General features: G+C 40.1%; 1 protein-coding gene across 2 annotated transcripts in view; it reads left to right on the top strand.

Moving 5' to 3' along the window:
• WDFY2 (WD repeat and FYVE domain containing 2) overlaps nt 1–24,251 on the top strand; it is a 149,895-nt gene that overhangs the window by 71,774 nt on the left and 53,870 nt on the right. For both annotated transcript variants that reach the window (XM_010951440.3, XM_045514071.2), the window contains one exon: nt 3,820–3,893. In XM_010951440.3, the coding sequence (XP_010949742.1) occupies nt 3,820–3,893 (74 nt within the window). The remainder of the gene's footprint in view (nt 1–3,819; nt 3,894–24,251) is intronic.

Here is a 24,251-nt window from a genome sequence, read left to right as displayed (position 1 = left end):
TAAATCACCTGTGAGATGAAAATATTTAAAATACAAGTAGCCAGTTTCTCTCTGATCCACTTAATTATGGACTCAGCTGATTGGTGTTGGTGTCTTGAGTTCCCTTTGCCCAGGGCTCATATCCTGAGCTTTTCCCCCTTCAAATTATATGGTCATTAATAGAATCACCTAGACTGGGGTTTCTCTTTATTTTTATTCTCCCTAAACTTTAGGCTGTGTACCTGCCTCAAACTACAAAGATTTCTTTTTTAAAAACACTCAATATTATGAAAGTATTTAAAGATAAGATTTTGACAGGTCATCAGGGTCTAAAGTCCTGACACTAATATAAGAGAATATTGTTTCTCATTACCCATAGACTTCCACAAATTTATTTTCTATCTGATTTGTACTTTTCATTCTTGCTTCCTAAAATTTCGCCAAATATGCTTCTTGTTGACCGTCATCGGGCTGAGACAGAGAAGGGAGGTGGCAAATCCTGATCAGACAGCGTGGAGGATGAGAGTTCTTCTCTTATTTCTAGATGAAATTTTTAGATGAATTGCATCCAGAGTTCAGGGATGCAGCTTCACAGAGCGAGTCAGTTGAGGGGAGCTGCACTGTGGTTTGGAGTCCTGCTCAGCCACGTGGCTCAGCTTTTGGAGTGCCTTTTAAGGTCATTCCAAACACGGCAGTCAGCCAGTTCATCTCTGACCTGAACTTTCAGCCACCAGAGAGACCCAAGTGTTTCTTCATCGACTAATGAATTACTAGTGTTAGAGCATTTACAGCTGAATTCTATTAGGGAAACATCCAATTTTTGCATCCTGGATACAGATATTGTGTTTAAGTCCTATATTGCTTGTTTCCTCTCTTATTCTTTCTGAAGGAGTCCCTTTACCATTTGGCCATAAGTACCATTACTTTACTGTGTTTTATTATCCTTCCCCAGACAGTTTTGCCCTTTGCTAGTTTCTCGCGTGGACGGACAGGAGCTTATTTTGTATGGGCCACAGCGCTAGACTTTCAGAGGTTGCTTTTTTAAAATTAATTTCTGGTGAGTTTTAGTAGAAGGATCCCTGTGTCTATGTATCTATTTCTCCAACCCCCAAAAGGAAAGACATTTACTGTAACAACAAATACGGGTGTCAGTATTTCTTTCAGTTCATTCCTTTTCTCCTTGGCCCTGCAGGGCCTATGGATAACCAACCCAGGCCTCTTCCTATGGGAGCGTCACAGTTGGGAAATGGCTTGGGGAACATAAGTTTCACTCACCAAAAGTCTGTGCACACACATGCACGCGCGCGCGCGCACACACACACACACACACACAGGGTGGCTTGGTATTTTACCATAATGCCTCTTCAAAGGGGTGTTTGCACCTTTGGGGGCACCAGGGAGGTAATGCTCTCTGGGTCTGTCAGTCCCCTGTCTACAGCCATCTTGGGTTCAAGCATATGGGTCCTGCAACAACAGAATTTCTGTTAAAACTTCCTTTATGGTCCTTTGTAGGAAAGGTCTTTCCTTTTGCATTCTAGTGTTTCCTGCCATCAGTATGAAGTGGTATGAACCAATGAGGTAACATCGGGGACAAGTCTTTATAGTTCCCACATATAGTTGGTGTCACAATCTATAAATTCCTTGATGACAGCTATAGTACTTTATATATCATTTCATCACCTGCCTTGAACATAATTAGCATTCTAAATTTTTGTTAAAGAATAACAAGCAATTTAGTAAATGGAAGAAAGATAAGAAAGAAGTAACAATGTAGATTTAAGGGTCACTTGTGCTGTATTGTAAAAAAAGTCTTTTAAGTCACATTCAAAGATCAGTGAATATTCTAGTTATTACATAACCAGATATGAACTTAGTAAATCACACAGCAAATACTTTTTATAATCAGGAAGGCAGCTAAGTGATAAGGTTATTTTTCACTTGTGTATAGCCGTTTGGGCTGAAATCAAGTTCTGCCTCATGCTCATGTGCATATCTTATAAGTTGTTAGGTATTTAGAAATTTTAATGGGAATAGCAAAATAATAAATAAAGACAATGTTACAGAAGTAATTTTGTGACTCGAACACAAGAACTGTGTTGTTTTTCCATTTTTATGTGAGTGCGTACTTTATGTAGTTATCATCAGTGTATTTTTTTCTTTTCCTTTTTTCAGCTAACATGATAGTTTTCCATGAAATGATTAAATTTTAATCCTGCACACATGTTATGGGATTATGAGATCTGGCACCTTAGCATCTGTGTAGAAATTTTGCCAGCATAGTTTATAAGGCCAAAGGCAAGTAAGACTGGCTTTCTTTGGGCAGTGCATTAAATATCACTTGATGGCTTTTTTTCCAGCGGTGTTCTTTTGGAAATCTAGTTTATTTATTTATTTTTGGGGGTTGGAGAGATGATTAGGTTTATTTACTTATTATTATTTTTTTACTGGAGGTACTGGGTACTGAACCCAGGACCTTGTGCACGCTAAGCGTCCGCTCTACCGCTGAACTGTACCCTCCCCCTGTTGGAAATCTAGTTTAAATTTGCGGCTAAACCAAAAGAAGATATTCTGCTTTACTGGTGGAAGCTGGTGGTGGTGGTCGGAGGAGGGGTTCTATTTTCTAATATCACAATTGAAAATTAGAAAAAAGTACTTTATGCAGTTTAGAAGATTTGTTGTTGTTCAGGACCCTTTTATAGAGGATGAAAAAATTGTTACCAAGTGATATATTTATGAAGTGGTTCTGTTAGTAGAACTTGCAGTTTATAGTTCAAAGATAATCTAAGCTGAGTATTTGAAAATAGGACTGTGTGTATGAATTGTCTTTGAACCTTTGCCAACTTTTTTTTCCCTGGGTGACCTTGGGTAAGACATCTAATCATAACTGGGAGAAGTAAGAATGAAATATTTGATGCTGATTGTGATTATGATGGTGGGTAGTTCATGACCTACAGGGCGACAGTGAGGATGCGGGGAGAAATTTAAAAATTACGTTGGGCTCTTTAGAACACTATTTCAGTATAGAATAAGTTGCTAGAAAGCCCCCATTCTTACAAGCAAGCATAGGTAGAAAAGACTGGGAACTGGAATTTGGCTGTTCAGCAAGCACTTTTTGGCCACATGTGGCTTCCAAGCATGTTTCCCTCAGGCTTGTAATGGTAGCAGTCAGTCCTGCAGAACAGGGAGGCCCTGTCCAGGACTGGGCAGACCGACTCACCTGATTTCTTTCCTCTGGAGCCTGGCCGTGTGTCAAGTTGGCTCTCTTTTAGATTGAGACAAATCCTCCTTCTTTTTCCAACTGGCAGCCTCCAGCATATCCCTTGAATTACTGAGAGTGAAAGACTTCTGTTAGTCTGCATGCCCCAAATCACTTTTTTTGAATTAAAAAAAGTGTATTTCTATACTTGGGGATGGGAGAATAGGGGATGATAAGATCTTCCTTTTGTTTCCCTAGTTCAGAAAAGAGGTTATTTCCATTAAAGATGTGGTCTGTGTAGAAGAGAGAGATTGGTGACTGAAGGATTCCACAGCACAAAATATTGTTGATCTAGTGAAGCAAATTTAGACTTGATCCTGACAGAACAGCCGAGACCACGCCCCTTGGAACTTGTCCAGTTTGAGAATGTCTTATTTGTTCCATTCATTAAAAGGGTAACTGAAAAACTAGGGGTTGCTTGTAAAATCACTGTTTTTATTTTTTGGCAAGTGGGAGTTAAATGAACGGTTTTTTAGGAAATAGTGGGGAAAAGAAATAGCCATACACTTTTAGCTCGTCAGTCACTCCTGAATCCATGAGAATCATCGTTTTGTTAATTTCACCAACATGTTCATTTCTTTCAGCTCCATGTTCATGCATGTCTTTTAACCCGGAAACAAGAAGACTGTCCATAGGTCTAGACAATGGTACAATCTCAGTAAGTACACGTAAATAAGATTTCCAGTTGAAATACTTCCCTTCCTGTGGAGTATGTATATGTATATTGTGATGAGAATTCTTTATTAGTCTTTTTTTTTTTTTCAAATTAACAAGTTAATTTTCTTGCTAAGTAAAGTGGAAATTGCAGTGCAGCAAATAAATGATGGTGAGGGGCAGGGAGAGCTGTCATCAGCCTCAACTTAAATGCTGACAAGATTCAGCTTGACTTATACGTACACAGTGGCTGGAATAGGGGTGTCACAAGGCCATCGAGTGTACTACATGAATGTGTGGGTTAGTGAGAGCAAGCTGTAATCAGATGCTTAACCGTGGCGTCATCTGCTTCCCCACACAAGTGACAGAACACAAGGGAAATGTCTCTTCTGGACCCACGTGTCTGGTCTTGTCTTTGATACTTGATGTTGCCCTCCTTCCTCTTTCTCCTGCTCCTCGCTGTCTTCTTAACTCCCTCTAGCATGAGAGTAGAATTCTGTAAATTCATATGAGTTTGTTAAGCAAGCACAGAATCTCGACTGTCGGGTAGATCCAGATAAATATTAGATCCTTGGGTTATAGACCTTGAGGGAACTCAGGTGATCAGAGATTGGAATTTCAGGGGTTTTCATGTATTTATGTTCAACTAGTATATTAACTAATAAGGAGGTTGATGTGGTAAATACTCCTTTTTGGTAAATTATCCAGTATCGCCTTTAGTCGTGGGCAACAGAGGCCCTGCTCTGGCACTCGGGAATTAGAGGACCCTCCTCTGGCCACACTTTTCCACAGGATGCAGATCTGAGGGGCCAAGAGCATGTGCCCAGCCTAAGCCCTCATTTCATTCACCCTCATGCTCTGGGCTCCCAGCTCTGGAATTTCCTTCCTGAAAACAGCTTAAGGTCTGCTTCTAGGGCCTACATGGGCCTTATCCCTAGGCATGTCCTGAGGAGGATAAAACTGGAAAATGTACCCATAGCCTGGAGGGTGGCTAAGGGGCAGTCGTTTGAGGTGGGTAGGATGTCCACACAGGTGCTCAAGGCCCATCAAGGTGTTCCTGGTACTGGGGAATGGGGAGAGAAGGGTGTGGCCTGGCCCTTCCATGTCATCACGCTGTGCTGTGGAACCTGAAGGAGTCTAAAAATTCTAAATTTGTACCTGTACCTCCAGGTGGTTGAAGGTATATTTGTTGAGATTGGAGGTAGAGACCTTATTTAATAGTTTAACTTGGTGTATCACTTCTAAATATTTAGACATACGGAATATGGGTCTCCATTGTAGCCTTGACCCGACCCCTCTGAGGGGTCTGAAGAGGTGGGCTTGACATGTTCCACTTGCTCATTAGTCAAAACATTCATTTGGTGATCTTTATGGAAATTTTTAACAATATCGTTACATATAGATCAGCCCTTTGACAAATATTTATGGAATTCCTAGAAGCTCCAATGCATTTGGGAGGCCTGTAAACCCTGTTCCTTAGGAGGACAGAAGAGAAGGTCATGATACAGAACTCTGTCTACTTGAAGGAGAGCCGTTTTTAACAAGTAGAATGCGTGTAGGAAAAATTTATTTTTAAAAGAGAAAGGGAGGTAATTGGATTGTTCAATGAACTGCAGTTTCATTACAAAGGAAAAATCGGAAAAAATGAGCTGAGATCATGTATTGCCCAGCAGTTTACACAATAGTGTGTATAATACTCACTGTCCGCGAAAAGACTTAATGTGTATAAAGCACATAGGTGATTCTTTGCATTTTTGAAATCAGTATAGGTGGTTAAATGGGTCCTGATAAACTTGAAGGCAGACCAGGTGAACAAAGTAAGTTCTGGAGAGTTCTGGCTATTTATTGTATATAAGAGGAGAAGCCATCTTAGCCATTATGCCTTTAGTTAATGAAACTGCCAGGCAATCGAAACAGAAACCAGGGACTGGACTGAGATGCTTCTCTAGGTGTGTCAGCAGGTGTCGAGATACCCAGTCTTACCTTACCCGATCTTCTGAAAAAGATTAAGGACCTGGCTTGTATGAAATAATTTCCTTAAAAATACCTCTTTTCTGTTGCTGAAGATGAATTGTTTACCCTACCTGTTCTCATCTGAAGAATTGTAAAGAGCTCTGCGTTAGGGAACGATACAGTGAGAGAACAGCGTGTTGAAGGTTCAGAATTCTCATCCATCACTGCAATAACAGCTTCTTCACTGAAAATGCTTCCGCAGAGTCTCAGCTGCTTGACAGTTTACTATCTGGACATGAGAAATCCTATTCAGAGGCTATACATTTCTGTTCCCTGAAGATAGCAAATAAATTTTTAAAGAAATTTTACAACAAAGGAAGGAGGAAATCAGAAAGTAAATCCTTACTTCATTTTATTTTACTGAATAAAAGAGATTTAAGAGGCAGTTAACCTTATGTAACGGAATAGTGCATTAAAGCTGAAGTAGAGATAACAAGTATAGACCATTCTTTCAAAAATTTGGCCATGAAAGGAAGGAGAGAGGCGGGTAAGTGCTAGAACAAGATGTGATCGTAGACAAGCAGCAAGAGGATCCAGAACGATTTGGAGAAATTAGTTTTGGGAAAGAATGAGGGAGATTTTTAAGATAGGAGGGAAAGACCGAGACAGTTTTGAAATGGAAGAGAGGAATGGCCTTTTATTTTTCCCATGAAGTAGCAAGTTAGATCATCTACTGAGAGAAGCAAAAATGGGGTGAAGGTATATTTTCATATCTATAACTTTTGTTCTTTCTGATCATATAGCCCAGAACCCCCTTCCGCCATGTTGGTCTACAGTCACAGTTCTTTCTCCAGGTCTTATTCAAATGTTATCTTCATTCTCTCTCTCTCTCTCTCTATTTTTTTTTTTTTTTTTGGAGGGGGTGGAGGGGGACAGGTGGTTCCTGAGGCCTCCCAATTAAAATTAATCACATACAGTACTCAGTAGGTTAGTTATATCATATTGCTTCTTTAAGTTGTTTTGTAAAAAGTTTTCAAGTCTGTCTCCTCCATTAAAGTGTTGAGTGTTGAGGACTTGGCCAGTCTTTTATTCATCTCCTCTCCCAGTGGATCTTAGTTAGTGTGGTTCCTTGTACAAATTAGGGACTCTGAATAATTTGTTAAGTAAGTTGTTGACTAAAGTATAATCACTATCATTATTAATATGGCTGTTTATAAGTACTTGCTTAAATTCTGAGATAGTTTATTTATACAATTCTATTGCTACTCAACATGTTTTTCACAATGAAATTAACTTCCATAGAGGAAGAAGTTATGCCAGTAATTTAATTCATCTCGAGTTTGAGTTTTCAGAAATGCCTTCTGTTTTAATGCTGAAAGAAGTCAGATTGTGCTAACTGCTATTCATGCTGAAATAGGACTTAACTTTTTCTATCATAATGTCTCATGTATTCTCGCCAACCAACAAATACATAAATATCAACTGTGTGCAAAAGATTATGCTCAGTTCTAACATGTGGTTTATGGTCTCAAAGAGTTTACCATTCAATTGGGGTAAAATGAAAGATGAAGTTTTGAAATAAGTAATACAAAGTTAAAAAAAATAACAGCGAAAGTAGCAGTACACTGGGGAGTGTGGTGTTAGCAAGGCAATGAGGTCAGGAGAGGGTGGGAGAGAACGGTCTGGGGCAGCTCCATGGAGACTGGTTGTGAGCTAGGATTTGATAGCTACAGATGGGAAGGTAAGGTATTTCAGACAAAGTGAATGGCACTGGGGAAAAAAATGCTCATCTTTATAAATATATTTTTTCTTCTTCATCAAAACTGATTGGGAGCCAAAATTTTTATTAAAACCTTGCCAAGATAAATGCATAGTCACTGAAAGTTTTTTGAACAAGGCCCCAAAATGATAAAATCTCTGTTCTCTGAAGATTAATTTCATATATGTGTTATGGAAAGTTTGATTGTGGTGAGAGGGAAAGGTTGTTCTGTATAATGGTTAGCATTCGGGATAGTGATTATTGTATAAAAGTAAGTGATATTGACCATATATGAATTTGTTGTTGCTATTTTCATAGCTCTTGTGGTTATTATATTCTTTTAGTTCACACAGGTTTTCCAAGGGGATGAAAAAGAAAAGAGAATAAACATTTATTGAGCATCTACTATATACCAGGCATTCTGCTTTGCATACATCCCCTCATTCTAGCTTCATAATAATTCTGTGTTGTAGATGGTATTACTCACATTTTTCAGATAAGGAGATTAAGGCTGGGAGAGTTCTCTTGCTTCTCCGGCTTACTTAGCCAGGAAGCAGCTCCCAGCAGAGTTAAGGACTCTGTCTTTGTGCCCTGAAGCCTGGGCTTTCTCTTCACCCCACCCCTGGCCAGGAGCCACTCCTGCCTCTGTTAAAGACTTTCCATCGTGCCTTCTCCCCAGTAGGCGATTGTATCTCTGTGCTTCCAGGTACCCTGGGCATGTTGCCTCACTTGTTTATGGGTCTGTCTCCTTCATTAGCCTGCTCACTGCCTGAAGACAGAAACCGTGTCTGCTTCAGGCTTGTGTCCTGGACCACTCTGGATGCTTTGTAAAAGGTCTTTTGAATGAAGGAGAGAAGGCATTTCAGTTCCTGTTATCAGGATGCTATAACCAAAGTTGGGCACAACCAGCAGGATAAAATTACTCTCAACAGCTGACGCAATGTGAGTGTATCATGTGTTTAAGTGACTGGTTTGTGTTTAAATGACATAGAAAAATCTGATGTCCATACTCTGCTTCCTGAAATTCATAAGCGTAGATACATTAAGCATGCAACTAAGAAATCTAAGTAGAAATATTATGTGTTCCTGAAAGTTTGGGCTCTAAAATGTGCTGTTGGGAAGTCTTTCATTGCCTCTTTTTGCGCTAAGTCTAGAAATCTGATGAAAGTTTGGGGCTATTGAAGGAATATGCCTTTTCACATCATTTATCATTTAGAGATTCATATTTTGCAATTAAATTAACAGCTTTATGAGAATATCACCACTATTTTCATCCGTTTCACCGATGCTCGTCCTTAGATGGTGCGTTCTAAAATTGCTTCACACGATGGAATTCAGAATGGTGCATGTCTTGGCGGAATCTCATAAATAGGGAGTCTGTATCACAGGTCCCTTTCAATTCTGATCATTTCTTATTCAGGCAAAGAGTTCTTGTAAGGGGGAAGCAAAAAGTGTCCCCCTTCCAGAAGGCCTACAACTTCAAGAGAGAGGCATGTAGTGTCTGTAAGAGAGGATATTACCTTTTTAAATAAAAGGAGAGGTTACCTCTTTGAAAATGTAATTCTTAGCACCTACTAGAAGGAAATCCAGGAATCATCAGAGCTGATTTTATCACCTTGGATCTTGAATTCCAAGTGTTTGATTATATTCAGAAGGTCTGAGATATTGGAGTATTTGTAACAGTCCTTGTCTATTACCATGAGAGCAAGGTGAGTCATTACCAGCTGCAGGTTGGCAATACCTGGTGTATTACTTTCCTAAGGTGCCATAACAAAGCACTGCAAATTGGGTGGCTTAAAACAACAGAACTTGTTCTCTCTCAGTTCTGGGGACTCTAAGTCCAAAGTCAAGGTGTAGGTAGAGCTGGGCTTCTTGTGGAGGTTCTAGGGGAGAATCCTTCTCTGCCTTTTCATGGCTTCTGGTGGCTACTGGACATCCTTGACTTGTAGATACATTGCTCCAGTTCCTGCTTTCATCTTCACATTGTCTCTGGGTCTTCACATGGCCATCTTACAAACCATTGGATGAAGGGCTCACCCTAATCCAGTGTGACCACATTTTAACTAATTACATCTGCAGAGACCTTAGTTCCAAATAAAGTCACATTCTGTGGTTCCAGGTGGACATGAATTTTGGAAGGAAACTATTCAGCTCAGTACACCTGATAATATTGTATCCACAGAATTTCCCCAGCAATGTTCTAACAGTTGGTTAGGAAACAACTTTGTGAATGTATAAAATGATGCCTTCAGGAAGAGGTATCCAAAGATATTAAAAGAGGATGATTCAATACCCCCTTGGAGGAGATAAGAAAAGATTGGAATTAAAAAGGACCTTAATTCTATCTAATGCCATCTTCCCCTGGATTTAGTGATGTTTGTTAGATAAGTCACTTGTCAAGGTAGTGGTGACTGAGCTAGGACTTCCTTGATCCTGGACAAATTTTCTTATCATACCAGGCCAATTTCTTCACACAACTAGGACACCCAGTTGCAAGGAAATGCCCTAGGATGGTCACTAACAAATTGGAAGCTTGTGTTGTTCTATGCATCTAGCCATCGCTAAAAAGATTTTTTTTAAAGAATTTGAGCATTTAATGTAACAATGTCTTGGATGAGTTGTTTATTACTGTGGATTATAATGAGTCTACAGGGACTGAACCCAAATGGTGAGGTCACCTTCTGCAGTGATGAGAAGTAACCTATGAATAAAGCACTTGAGCTGTACCCAGGTTGGGTGTACGTACAGTCAGGCCACTCCTGCTGGAGGGAAATTCCTCTGAAAACCTTCACCTTGATCGCCTCAGAGACATCAGCACCACAGTCGACTCCCACTTATCAATCATCATGGTGCATTCCAAGTTTTGTACTTACAGAAGAATTGGTGTTGCTTCTGGAATTTCCCTGCCTTCCAGGATTTCTAGTGTGATACCAAACATGAATAATATCCTAGTCATGAGGTCAACAGAGGCTGGATTTGAAGAAAATTTCAAGAGGTCCTGTGTTCAGAGAAATGTAGACCTGGAATCTACAGGACCTCCTTTTAAACCCTTACACAACCTCACTATTTTCACTGCCTTATGATTCTCTCATTCTTCCGTGGCTCCTACCACAAAAGACCGTCATTTCAGAGTCATTTCCTCGTTCTATGGCCCTAGACTTTCTAGTGTGAGAAGTTCCTTTTATAGACTGTTAGGTAGTCATTCTTTTCTGAGCTTGTGTTAATAAGTTATAATAAACTTAAATATGTATGTATTTATATATAAATATTAAATATACATATATGTATATATCTTTTTTTCCCTGCTTGGCAGAACAAGAGTCTTAGGGTACTGACATGCCAGTTGCTTACTATTTCTTCATATAGCGTAATTCACTGAAGGTGATTTTTGTCAAAGAAAACATATGCTGTTGTTGTGGGAGTTATTGTGCCTTCAGTGTTTGTGTGGGTGACAGATCTTCTTAGAATCTCTCAAGGACAAACCTGTCTCTTCCAGTTATGTCATTGTATAGGTTACCCTGTTATCTTTTGTTCAGTACCTACATGTTTTCTAAAAACTTGGTCAAATAGTACAGAATGCATACACCGAGAGCATTTGTTTCCCAGATTATTTTGTGGCACCTCCATTACAATTATGAAAATTTGAAGGCCCTCTTGATCCCACTTTTAGACTGATTCTGTAACATGAATACCCATAGGAGTGCCCAGATTGCCCTAAATTTTAAATTGGATGCTAAGGAGATCAGTAGAGTATGTGGTGGATTGAAATAATTTATACAATATCTCTAGGAAGTATCTGCCACAAATAAATGGCTTTATTAGGGACATTGTATTACCATTTTAGAAGGCGGTCATCCATATCTTGGCCACATCAAGCAGTGTATCTATGGTTCAGAAAGGCAATGGCTGGGAATTGATGATTATTATGTTCCAAGTTACTTTCCCTTTGTTTTATTCCTTAATAATCTCTCCCTCCCCCCTGGATCCTTCACATTGGCATTTAAACACAGTCAAATTTCTTTTCATTAAAAACAAGGATGAAAACATCAAAACTCTTCCCTGTTCACCTAATGGTCTCTCTGTCTTCTCTCCTTATTATCAAACATCTCAAGAGAATTGTCTGTATCACTTTCTACATTTTCTCACTTCCCTTCTTCTCAACCGCTGCGGACTGGCCTCTAGCCCCATCAGTCTCTCCACACAGTTCTGGCCGTGCTTACAAAAGATCTCCTTGTGCATCTGTGCAACTGACACTCTAAGTCCACATCACATTTGACCTCCCAGCAGCATTTCCTCTGCTGTTTCTTCCTGAAATAGTCTCTTTATGTGCATCTGCTGGTTTTCCTCCATTTCTCTGGCTGCTTTGTCTGTTTCCATCACAGGACGTCCTCAGACCAGCTTTGGATTGGTGTTGGAGTTTCTCAACATTTGTCCTCCTGGGCCCACCTCCAATTGCCCTCTCTATGGGCAGCCTTTCCTGTGTCATGGCTGCATTTGCTGCCCATGTGACCATAAATCTCAACTTTTACTCTATCCAGACCTTTCTCTGAGATTCCAGCTTCCTTCTTAAGGGTTTCTATTGACTATCTCAAAGGAACCTCAGATTCACCATGTCTAAAATCAGACCCCTTGTTCCTCCCCACATACCTGATCTTTCTCAGTGTCTCCTATTTTAGAGACTGTAACCACTGTCCATCCTGTTTCACAAGCCATAGCTCTTTGGAGTTACAAAAGTAACTCCTCTTCCCTCAACTCTACCTAGTTTATTCTTTATGGATTTTTACCTCCTAAATACCTCTCAGCTCCCACCCCTCTCCATTGTCATTACCATCACCACCATCGCCACCATCACCATCATCACCACCATCACCGCGATCACCATCCTTCTCCATCATCTCCTCCTTGGAGCTCCTCCTTGGTCATCCCATATCTGCTCTGCCCCCTCCAGTCTGTTTTCCATACTGAAGCAAAAAGGATCTTTTCAAAACATACATTTTATCTTGACATAGCCTCAGCCAAACCTCTCTCGGGCTTCCCCTTGCTATCAGGACACAGGCCAATAGAATTCCTCCCACGGCCTGTGCGACCCCACAGGGTCCGGCCCTGCCCTCCGCAGCCGTACTTTCCATCAGCCTGAGCGGCCACTTTCAGCTCCCTGTGCCCTCCTTCCACAGGGCCACTGCCTTGAGTACGCGTCCTTCCTCTCTTCACCTGTTTATGTCTCCTCCTCCAGATCCCATTTTAATTTTCCTTTCCTTGGGGAAGTCTTCCCTGATCTTCCCACAGTTCATGTCCCTGGGTTATAAGTGTTCACAGCACTGAGTGCCCCTCCTGTAACAGGTGTCTCAGTTGCCCTTTTATGTTCATTCGTGTGATTTTTGATGAATGCGCGTATTCAGCACAAGCTCTACAAGGCAGCGGCTATGTCCTCTTGACTCTGTTGCATTCCTGACACCCAGTGCCCACAAATTGTAAGTGCTCTGTATATTTGTATAGAATGAATTAATGAGTGAGTAAATGAACCAATATAGTCTATCAAGTTGACGATATAGAGAGGTTAAGAGTGCAGGCTCTGGAATCAGACTGCCTGCTTCCAATCTCAGCTTCACCAGCACACATTGTGTCTCCCCGGGCAGTTTGCTTGCCTCTCTGTGCCTCAGTTTGCTTATCTGTAAAATAGGGATAATAATTATATCCGTGTTACAGGGTTGTAGTGAGGATTATCTGATATGATATGCAGAAAGCTCTTAAGACAGTGCCTGGATGTATCTAGTGCTCCATAAATAGTAGCCCCTGTCAACATCACTAGCACTGTCTTCAGTTGGTAGGAACCAGGAAGCCTTGGTTAAAAATCAATGTCACGTAACAAAGTCCTACTGTATAGCACAGGGAACTATATTCAATATCTTATAGTAACCTATAATGAAAAGGAATATGAAAACGACATGTATATATATGTATGACTGAAACATTATGCTGTACACCAGAAATTGGCACAACATTGTAAACTGACTATATGTCAATGAAAACTAAAAATTTTTAAATTTTAAAAAGTCAATGTCATGCGGGTTTAGCAGGCTGGTTCTAAGGGGAGGCAACGTCTTAGTGGTGGCACACTGCTTAGGATGATTCAATTTACTTCTGGTCCATTTTCCATCTTTGCTGCATCATTTCAGCAATTCACTGGGGATATGCAAAACACAGGCTATCAAATACTTTTTTTCTTCTGCAAAAATGTTTATTATTCAAGTTATTACTATTCATCACCCTCAGGAAAAGGTTGAGCTCCAAGAGGTGACTAAAGAGTAGAGAGGATGGAGCAGATTCTCATCACAAGAGTCACTCTTCCTCCCAAGGACTGAAAGACTCGGGGGAGGGTGGGTTACCAGCCATCAAGGGTGATTCCACTTTCTTCCCGTTTGGGAATCTGGACTTTCTAGGCCAGAATATCCAGAAAGCTATCTGTGGTTCTGCAAATTTTTTTTCAACAGTAGGAATCAGTCTTGTAGCACAAATCGTTTATTAACCATTTCCATCTCTACACGTGAGAATAATAGTCTCTGTGTGCATGAATATGTTGCTAATTTTTGAGTTCATCTTTTAAACATACTGTAGAGCCCGACCACAATTCTCAAGTCACTGTCATTTAGCGCCAAGGTTCAGAGTCCAGAGGGGCCAATGTGGCCTTTCCATGTCAATCAGCTTTGAAGGTATTCCTCCCAGAGTACCTCGACAGCTGCAGAGTCGTGAAACATAACCCATAAAGAGCCGTCTGACATTTATTCTTTTGCTATAAAGCTTGAGAACTCACGAGAGCCAGTGCGTGTGAAGGAAGCAGTTACTCTTTTATAGCCCCTATGGTGGCTGGGTTGCCATCACCGGGTGCTACTTCACCTACACGAGACAGTCTTGAAGACAGGCTGCCCTCTTGCCGGCTAGAGGCTGTTAGCAGAAAAGGGGGATAGCGGTCGGTGTGCCCTGGTCCCTCGGGCGCAGTGCTGGTGTTCTCCGTGGGCTTGTGTTTCTTTGTTTCACTGTGGTTAGATGCTACTGACTCAGGGTGGTGGTGACCCAGAAGCGTTTTTGTTTCCAAAGTGAGTGCCCCTCCCTGTTTATTTACTGCTCCTCCAGCAGGACACCTTGAACGTAGGCTCCATAATCCACGCATCTCCAGTTCCGCCTCCTTACAGATGGAGGAATAACTCTTCTCTCAGTTACCAGCAAATGTTACACTTTTATAAGTACTCATTTGGTGTAGGAAGAAAGCGATCAGTATTAGACCATAAGCTCACTGAAGCAAGCTACACAGTTGACCATATGGACCATAGGGGCACATGAGAACAGCACAGTTTTTCCATTGGCTGCAGACACTCAGGTCCAACTGCTTTCCTGGACTGGAGAGAGGTCAGAACATTAGGGTAGATTCTTGCGCCCAGAGTTTGTCTGTCATGGATGGGAGAGAAAGGCATGGTAGATAATTGGCGGGGTGTTTTAAATTTAGTAAACCCTGAGCTCTCCCCACATACCCCCCCAGCCCACAGGCAGAGCCTGCGTTGATGCTCCCCGGGGTTCTTCCCCGTGCTGCACGTTCTTCCTGGTGGTCTTCTCCTGCGGCTTAAGTGTCCTGCACCTGCAGTTCTCAAGGCTACAGCGCATTCTGTCCTCCTGAACCTAAACTCAGACTCGAGCTGCTTACTTGGCCTTCCTACCTGAGAGTCTCCAGGACACCTCTGATTTAGCACATTCTAAGTAGAAATAATTCTCTTTCCCTGACATATGCTTTACCTCCTTATTCCTTCAGTAAATGGCATCACCGAGTAGCCCCATCCAGAAATGGGAGTTACGGTAGATCTGCATTTCCCCTCAAGCCTCAAAACATCAGAGCCCTGGCCCAACTGATGACCTCAGCTCCCAGACTCTCCTCTTTTGTCTCTTCCTGCAAGGACTTTGCAGATCTCTGTCTCCCGCGCATTTGCTTGGATTGTTGCAGTAAGCTCCAGACTAGCCCTCCTGTCTCTTGTCTCTGGAAGCCTCCGCTGCTCTGCCATCAAATGTCCACAATTCTGCTGTGATTTGGCCACTCCCCTGGGTATAAACTGTCAATAATTTCCAGAAAGATAAAGTTCAGATTCCTTTCTCACTTTGTCAGCCTCATCTAACACAACCCTCCTACTCAGATATCAGACTCATTGCTTGCCTGGTGTTACCTCGCTAAAAAAGAGGTGGTACCCTGTGCTGACCTCCTGCTTCCCTGCTGAGAAATTCCTCTCCTACCTATAAGAATTAGCCTATCAGCCTATCAGTATCTTGTAATAACCTGTAATGGAAAAGAATTAGAAAAAGAATATATGTGTGTGTGTGTATAAACTCAATCACTTTGCTGTACACCTGAAACTAATGCAACATTGTAAATCAACTATACTTTAATAAAAAAAAATAAAAAAAATAAAAGAATTGGCCTAAAGCCCCAAACTCATTCTTCTGAGAAGTTTGCCCTACCCCCAGGGCACTGTTAAAAGGACCTTCTTAAGAGTTCTCATAGCACTTAGTTCAAATTTCTACTTCAGAATTTATGTGATAATTACTAGTTTACATGGAGGCTTCATCTATATGATTGTGTATTAGGTAAGATAGCACGTATATAGCTGCTGACAGTGTCTGGTATGCAGGGCACGTTTCATAAGGGCTGACTGCCTTGTGTCCTTGACCTCCAGTAGCCCCAGCAGCTTCAAGGCAGGAGCCGTGATCTTGCATGGCCTGTTCCAATCCCCAGTAGAGAGCTTGCACACATTGGAACCTCAGGAATAGTTTTCAAGTGAATAAAACCCAACTAGTTTAGTCTATTTTGTCTGTTCTATCTGTTCATGATTTCATCCAGAAGTTCTTTCTCCTTTTACTTTCACTCTTTTTTTTTTGATTTCTCTCTTTTTTTAAACATTTTTTATTGAGTTATAATCATTTTACAATGTTGTGTCAAATTCCAGTGTAGAGCACAATTTTTCAGTTATACATGAACATATATATATTCATTGTCACATTTTTTTCTCTGTAAGCTACCATAAGATCTTGTATATATTTCCCTGTGCTAAACAGTATAATCTTGTTTATCTATTCTACAATTTTGAAATCCCAGTCTATCCCTTCCGACCCTCCGCCCCCTTGGCAACCACAAGTTTGTATTCTATGTCTATGAGTCTGTTTCTGTTTTGTATTTCAGTTTTGTTTGTTTGTTTGTTTGTTTAGATTGCACATATGACAATCTCATATGGTATTTTTCTTTCTCTTTCTGGCTTACTTCACTTAGAATGACATTCTCCAGGAGCATCCATGTTGCTGCAAATGGCGTTATATTGTCAGTTTTTATGGCTGAATAGTATTCCATTGTATAAATATACCACATCTTCTTTATCCAGTCATCTGCTGATGGACATTTGGGCTGTTTCCATGTCTTCGCTATTGTAAATAGTGCTGCTATGAACATTGGGGTGCAGGTGTCATTTTGGAGTAGGGTTCCTTCTGGATATATGCCCAGGAGTGGGATTCCTAAAGAGAAAAGCAAAGAGTGAGTTACAAGGGAATTCCCATAAGGCTCTCAGCTGATTTCTGTACACAAACACTACAGGCCACTTTCACTCTTACAGTCTGCTCATCCTTACCGAAGCCCTTGTCTCCCACCAGCTCTCTGATACGGAGGAAGCCACTGTAGAGCTTATTCAGAGTTCATGGGAAAAGTCATTAACACGCTACCTTCTTATAGCAGGGGCAGAAGTCCTGGTGGTTGAGGTCTGAACTTGGCTCCCAGAAAGATCTGCATCTGAATTCCAGCCCTCCCAGCTTTTAGCTGAATAATGATGGACGAGTTGGTTAACTTCAGTAAGCCTCAATTTATTCACTGTAGACTGGGAATAATAACACGTTCCTTGTGGGATTATTGTGGGGATTACATGAAGTCATTTATATAGAGGCTTCAGGAACTGGTAATCATTTTTATAGCAGAAATTCTGTTCAGAATTCTGAATAGACTTTTTGATAAGGTTAATAATTTTATCTGAAATTAAAGAGTATTATTTTTATGCAATTATTTGTCATCTCAGGTTAAAGATAATATTTGAAAACTCATAATTTTTAAACCAGTTTATTTCTTGTGAGCACCATCTTTGGCTAGTACAACTGATTTTGTATGTAGTTTTTTTCCAGTTTTATTGAGAAATAAGTGTCATATGTCACTCCATAAGTTTAAGGCACGTACAGCATAATGGTTTGATTTACATATATTGTGAAATGATTGCTACAGTAGATTCAGCTAACATCCGTCATCTTATGTAAATACAATAAAAAGGAAAGAAAGAGGAAAAGAAAAAAGAAAAAAAATTCTTGTAATGAGACTCTTAAAATTAACTCTCCTGTGTATCAAACAGCCATCGTTACCTGGAAGTAATGTTTGCTTTCTCCTTTTGCTCATCAGTTACTATTTGCATAGTTATTGGTTTAAATAATATTCAGCTCTGAAAATTCATGAATTTAAATCTAGAAAAAGATAATTTAACATTTTAGCACAAAAACCATGGTTAGAAACAGTTAATATTAAAAAGCAACACATTATTGTGCTTTCCGATTGACCTAGGAAGTAAAACATTGATTAGTCCTAAGATGTGAGTTAAAAGTTATACTGTTCCATTTTTTGGCATTGCTTACAAAAAGTAATAGCTTAGCAATTCAGCTCTCTTCCTTTTTTCTTTTATTATTTGACCTTCTGGTAATTGTACATACTTGGATCAAAACCTCCTCTGGGTAGCAATGAACCCCAAATGAAGAAATCTCGTTCCTGCTTCCAAGTCTACTATTGATTAACAAATCATTTAATCTTTTTCTAGCATTTTCTCTAAATGAAAACATAAACTGTGTGTCATATTTATATTCTGTAGCCATCAGTGAAATGATGATGATGAAATGATATACTTTATGACATGTTTGTATAGCATTATAGTATTATTTTCACATATTTCAAAGTTATATTAATAGCTACTATATGTAAATTAATATATTACTTAAAATAACATTTTAATGCTTTCATTCAGTTCTTTTAACAAATATATGTTGAGCAGCTACCACGTGCCAGGGTGTGGTCTAGATGCTTGAGATACACGTCCATGAACTCTCCCCTCTCCTCAATAAAAAATCCCTCTCTGTGTATGTTGCATTTAGTAAACAGGAAATATACTCATTCATATATGTTAGAAGGTAATAGGTGCTATGGGGAAAACAGAGCAGAGTGAGGGGGATTGGGAATGTGAGGGTGGGGCAGAGGAGACAGATTGCAATTTTTAAAAATTGAGAAGGCCACATTGAGAAGATGTCATTTGAGCACAGGACTTGAAGTTTGGGGTAACGAGTCACGCTAGTACCTGAGAAAACAGAGGCACAGACAATGTCAAGGCCTTGAACCACGAGTGTTTATAATATTAGTACAATTAAAATCTTGACTTTAAAAAAGCAAGTGATTATTCCTTTATAAATATTTAGTGATTACCCCTTCTACATGGCATAATGGGAAAAATGCAAGATATATGGGAGGTACCATTTTAAGATGACAAAAACTCCATTCCTTTCAAACTTAAAATCTGTAAGGAAAGATAAAATAATCTGATCTTAGATAGCTCTAACTTCATGCAGATTGTGATCAATATCATAAAAGAGCTTATAGAGTCTCTTGAACTTCAGCAGAGAAAAGATCTGTTCTGCCTGGGGTGATCATACTAATGCAGACCATTAACCTTGCCCCACAGTAGGTTTGAAAAGTGCTGGAGATTGGGGAAAGGAAACAGCTTCCTGGGAAAGGACAGACTAGGGCAAGGGCTAGTAGTGAGGGTGTTTAGTCCACTGTCAAGGACAAATGTAGTTTAATTGGAAATGCATTGGAAAGGGCATGGGTTCAAGAAGGATGGTAAGGATCTGATGATTAAATGTGTAGGAGAAATTGAGTGGAGAGAAAGGGTAGTTGGCAAGGATAATGCTTGTTCTGAGCCAGGGTCCATCATTGCTGCTGTCTCCGACCAGCCTGTGCCCTGACTGGTCAGTGTCCATGGCATACCACTTGGTCCTGTTTCCAGGTGTCAGATTTGGGAAACAGGGATAATGGTGGAGGCATTAGTGATACTTTGTGCTTATCTTCCCTTCATGTCTGTTGTAGTGTACTGTCATCTAGATTCTCTGAAGTGTGGGGTGATTTCAGAATTTGCACTGTAGTATTTTCCTTTGCTCATAGAAATTCAATGAGACATTCACCTCTAGATTAAAAAAAATCAAGAGACAGACCCAAGTTTCAGGCCCAGGTTGTGCAACCAAGGAAGCCTGTGACCTTGGATAAGTCCCTTAGTATCTCTGGACTTGAGTTTCTCTATCTAAAGAATGAGTCATTGTGCTAGGAGCCCTTGCAGACTCTAAAATTCCCAGAAATCCAAAACTTGACAACCAAAGATCCAAACTTCTTTCACCAGCTGCTTTCATAAGTAGAAACAGTAGTCATCAGCGTTGGCTATCGGGCTAAATTCCATGACATCGGCTATAAGCAGTTTTCAGTTTCAGTAGGCAGCTCTTTTGTTCAGAACAATTTTGTCAAAAGTTTGGAGCTTTTTTTGTTTAAAAAATAAGTATTAGCAACTAGGCTTTATGTAAACTAATGTCTCATGTAATTTGCTATTAATATTACAGCAGAATTTTTAATGTGTATGGATGTTGCTTACAGCATTCAGTTTCTTTCACTCTCTGTGAAGGGTAACGGGCGCATGGACTACTTCGATGACTTCCTTTGTTTGATACATCAGTGTTTTAGCTTCAGATCTTGGCCTTGAGCAGGATATTCTCCATTTACTGAATAACTTCCAAGACCATTTGTCTTCAAGATTCTGAAATTTGCCAGAAGCGGTCTTAGAAGTACTTGCATTCAAACTTATGTATCTTTTTTCTTTTACCCTCTCCCTCCCATCTTCTTGGGAGAGATATTATTTAAAAAAAACCAACTGCATCTGGTTACCTGCATTTATTGCTGGGGAACTGGGGATGGGAAAGCACAAAAACATGTTACTGTTGATGTAAAGAAACGTGATGACAGGCAAACAGTTAAGCGCCAGGCAAACCTAGAAAGGGGGCAGCTAGACCTGAGTTTATGGGCACAAAGACTTTGAACTTTTATGTGTTTTGTATGTAAACCTGTATTTGAAGGAGAATTTATCGAGAGAATTTGGAAACCTGAATTTGTTTCTTTGTAGGTGATATTTGGAATTTAGAGAGCCTAACAGCTGCTGTTGTTACACAAATCCCAATTATCTTTTCTCTTGCTTCGAATGCTTCCAAGTAATGTGACATGTTAGTCTTCTTGGAAATGTGACTAAGGGCTTCTTACAAAGTTTACAGCTGATGCTGGGGGTTTGCAGCTGAAGCATTCCTTCTCTCCACCTCTTAAAATGCATGTAGTCAGAAAAGATTGAGGTCATTAGGCATTTGAGAGGGGGGGAAAGGATCCTACAATTTCCTGGGTGGAGAGAATATTCCATCGTTTGGTAGACAGCGAAACCTCTTTTCATAATTTAAAAACAAACAAGAATAATTCTTTCAACTCCCCAGGCAGATTAGCAGAATCTAAAATGAAGATTAATCAAAACCAAAAGTCAACTTAGTCACTGAACTAGTGGTCCTCAAACTACGGTCCGTTAGGGCAAAGCTATTTTCATAAGAAGATGAAGATGTTGTTTGCCTTTTTAGTTTTCATTGTCTAACAAGTGTGCAGACTGAATGCAGAAGCAGAGATGAAGCTCCACCTCTCTTCTACTAATGAGATTTGCAAAAATGGAAAACAGTGCCACTCTTTCCACTTAATTTTTTGTTTTGCACAAGGTAGTTATTTTCATAAAGAATGTTATCTATGTTAACATGTAATGAATGTATTATTGTTAATTTAATGAATTAATAGTTTACAGTTTTTTCAGTTTTAATTTCTAATATAATAAATGTCAATAGATCCAACCCATGGGGTCCTCAATAATTTTTAAGAATAAAGGGAACTAGAGACCCAAAAGTTTGAGAACTGCTGGTTTAAACAAAAAGAGGCTCAAATTCCAGGTCACTGATTGCTAGAGAGTGGAGACAGCCTTAAGTAAGAGCACGAGAATCTTCAAGGATCTTTCTTAGTGTCGTCTCTATGGGATTTGAATTTTTTTATCTTGTGCAGAAGGGAAAAATAAGGCACATATTGACAGCAAGGTCAGAGAGAGAACAAGACATATTGATAGAAAGAGGCCAAATGAAAGCTCAGTGGGTAAGATACTGGCTCCTCCTGTCCTCATTCCACGGAGTCGTGACCTCCTAGAGTGGATACTTGGCCCAAAGACTGGCCAGTGGTCTTTATTGGCTGGCTAGGGTCCTAGTGAGAAACGATGTTAAGTTGGTCAGATTCCTACCTTGAATTTGAACCTGGATGCACTACGAGAGTGAGCCAGTGGGTGAAGGTGAGAACTGTCACATTGTAGAGAGGGGCCAAAGGGGTTTTGATGGCTCCGTGCAAATCCAATTGTGAGGGACCCAAAGCTGAGCTGTCAGACGGGATTGGTTGGTTGAGAAAGGATAGTAGATTGCACTTGGAGAAAAAACAGAGAGAGGCCCCGAGCCTGCAAGAGAGACAGAGGGTGGCAGGTGTGGCTTCGGTGGCCAGTGCTCTCCCATTACGGCCTCTAATTCTTTACAGTGAGTCCTCTCTTCTTTACTGGGTTGAGTTTTCAGTAACCAAAAAAGCCTGAATAAAACCTAGAATAACACAAGTGTGCAGATTGTAAGGACTAGCACAGCTGGTATGATAAAGACTTGAATTTGTTTCTGAACTACCTGATAGCCAAGGCAGCAAGGAGACACGGTTCATCATGAAACTGTATAATAAAAAAGATGGCAGTTCTAAGGGTAGTTAATAGTTTTCTGTCACTGAATTTATAATCAATCACCTTCTTATGTATGGAGGTTCTTAAAAGATTTTAAAAAGAATTACCATATGATCCAGCAATCCGTCTGTGAGTATATATACCCAAAATAATTCAAACTGGATCTGGAAAAGAGATTTGCACACCCATGTTTATTGCTGCATTATTCACACTAGTCAAGAGATGAAAGCAACCCAAATGTCCCTTGACAGATGAATGGATTTTTTAAATGTAGTATACACATAGAAGGGAGTATTATTTAGTCTTAAAAAGGAAGGAAATTCTGACACCTGCTACACCATTGGTGAGCCTCAAGGACATGTTGCTTTGTGAAATAAGCCAGTCACAAAAGGACAAATGCTGTATGATTCCACTCATGTGAAGTATCTAAAGCAGTCAAAATCATAAAAACAAAAGTAGAAAGGTGGTTACGAAGAACTGCAGGAGGGCCAGGGAATTCATGTTTAGTGGGTTTAGAGTTTCAGTTTTGCAAGATGGAAAAGTTTCTAGAGGTACATTGCACAACAGTATGAATATACTTTACTGAACTGTACACTTAAAAATGGTTGAGGTGATAAATTCAATATTATGTATTTTTTAACCACAATTAAAAAGTCACTCAATAAATTAATAATTGAGGCACTAAGTAATATATTTGACAATATCCTGAACATTTCTAAAGCTGAAGCAGAAGTGGATCTTATATGGAAGTGTAAAAAATGAGAAGTTTACCAATATTGGGCCTCCCAACAAGATTTTGGCTTTAGATCACTTTCTCTTTCATGGAGGGAGATACAGAAAGAAGACACCTCTGTTCCAACCAGAAATGTAGTACCTCTACACTCAAGAAACTTCTAATGTGTATTTTCTCTTCTCAGTAATAGCTGTGCATACGTTCGTGTGTAAGAGTACCTTGGAGCCGTGCACTTTGTGACACTTTTGCTGAGCAGTTAAGCTGAAGACATTCCTTCCCTCATTCTTCATCACACTGGGGCTGAGTCAAGAGTTCCTGTTTATTTTTGTGTGTGTGACCTTGCCGGTTGGTTTGACTTCTTTTTCCCCGAGGAAGAGGAAATTAGATAAATATTAAATCAATTTATATACTCTGAAGTGCAACAAACTTGACAAAGAATCAGTAGCTAATCATCTAATTTTAGACATTTCTATTCCCTAAAATAGTGCTATATTTTAAGAAATAAGAGATCATTGGCCAACTTTCAACTAAACAAGAAACTTTATATTTTTTATGTGTAAAATACCATGATTCTATTATTAGAATTCTTCAGGATCTGTTTCACTGAACCTTAATAAGTGAGCAGGTGGGCCGTGCTTAGAACCGGTTAGCATTCCTTTACTGTAAACTCAGAGAGGAGAGTCTGGGTGACCATGGGAACAGCAGAGGAGCCAAGCTCATTGCTTTCTAATTGAATTATTATTGATTGTTCAAAAGTTCTCCTATTTTGTGCTGGTTGAACATTACTTTGAAAAAAGAGAAGAGAGAAGGGAGGGAGAGGGGAAGGGAGGAAGAAAGGAGGAAACTTGGTCAGGAAGTGTACTTGGCCCCGGTCGGTCGGAGCTGCTGCCTTGACAACCGCATACAGTCTGGGTCTCCTTGCAGGGGAGCAGATACTTCCATTTCTTTCAGCCGCCGGGCCTTACTGTCCTTCTGTTATGCCTGTCTGGT

The sequence above is a fragment of the Camelus bactrianus genome, chromosome 14 (genome assembly GCF_048773025.1).
Source record: "Camelus bactrianus isolate YW-2024 breed Bactrian camel chromosome 14, ASM4877302v1, whole genome shotgun sequence".
Taxonomy (NCBI): Eukaryota; Metazoa; Chordata; class Mammalia; order Artiodactyla; family Camelidae; genus Camelus; species Camelus bactrianus.
This window is presented reverse-complemented; position numbering and strand designations above follow the sequence as displayed.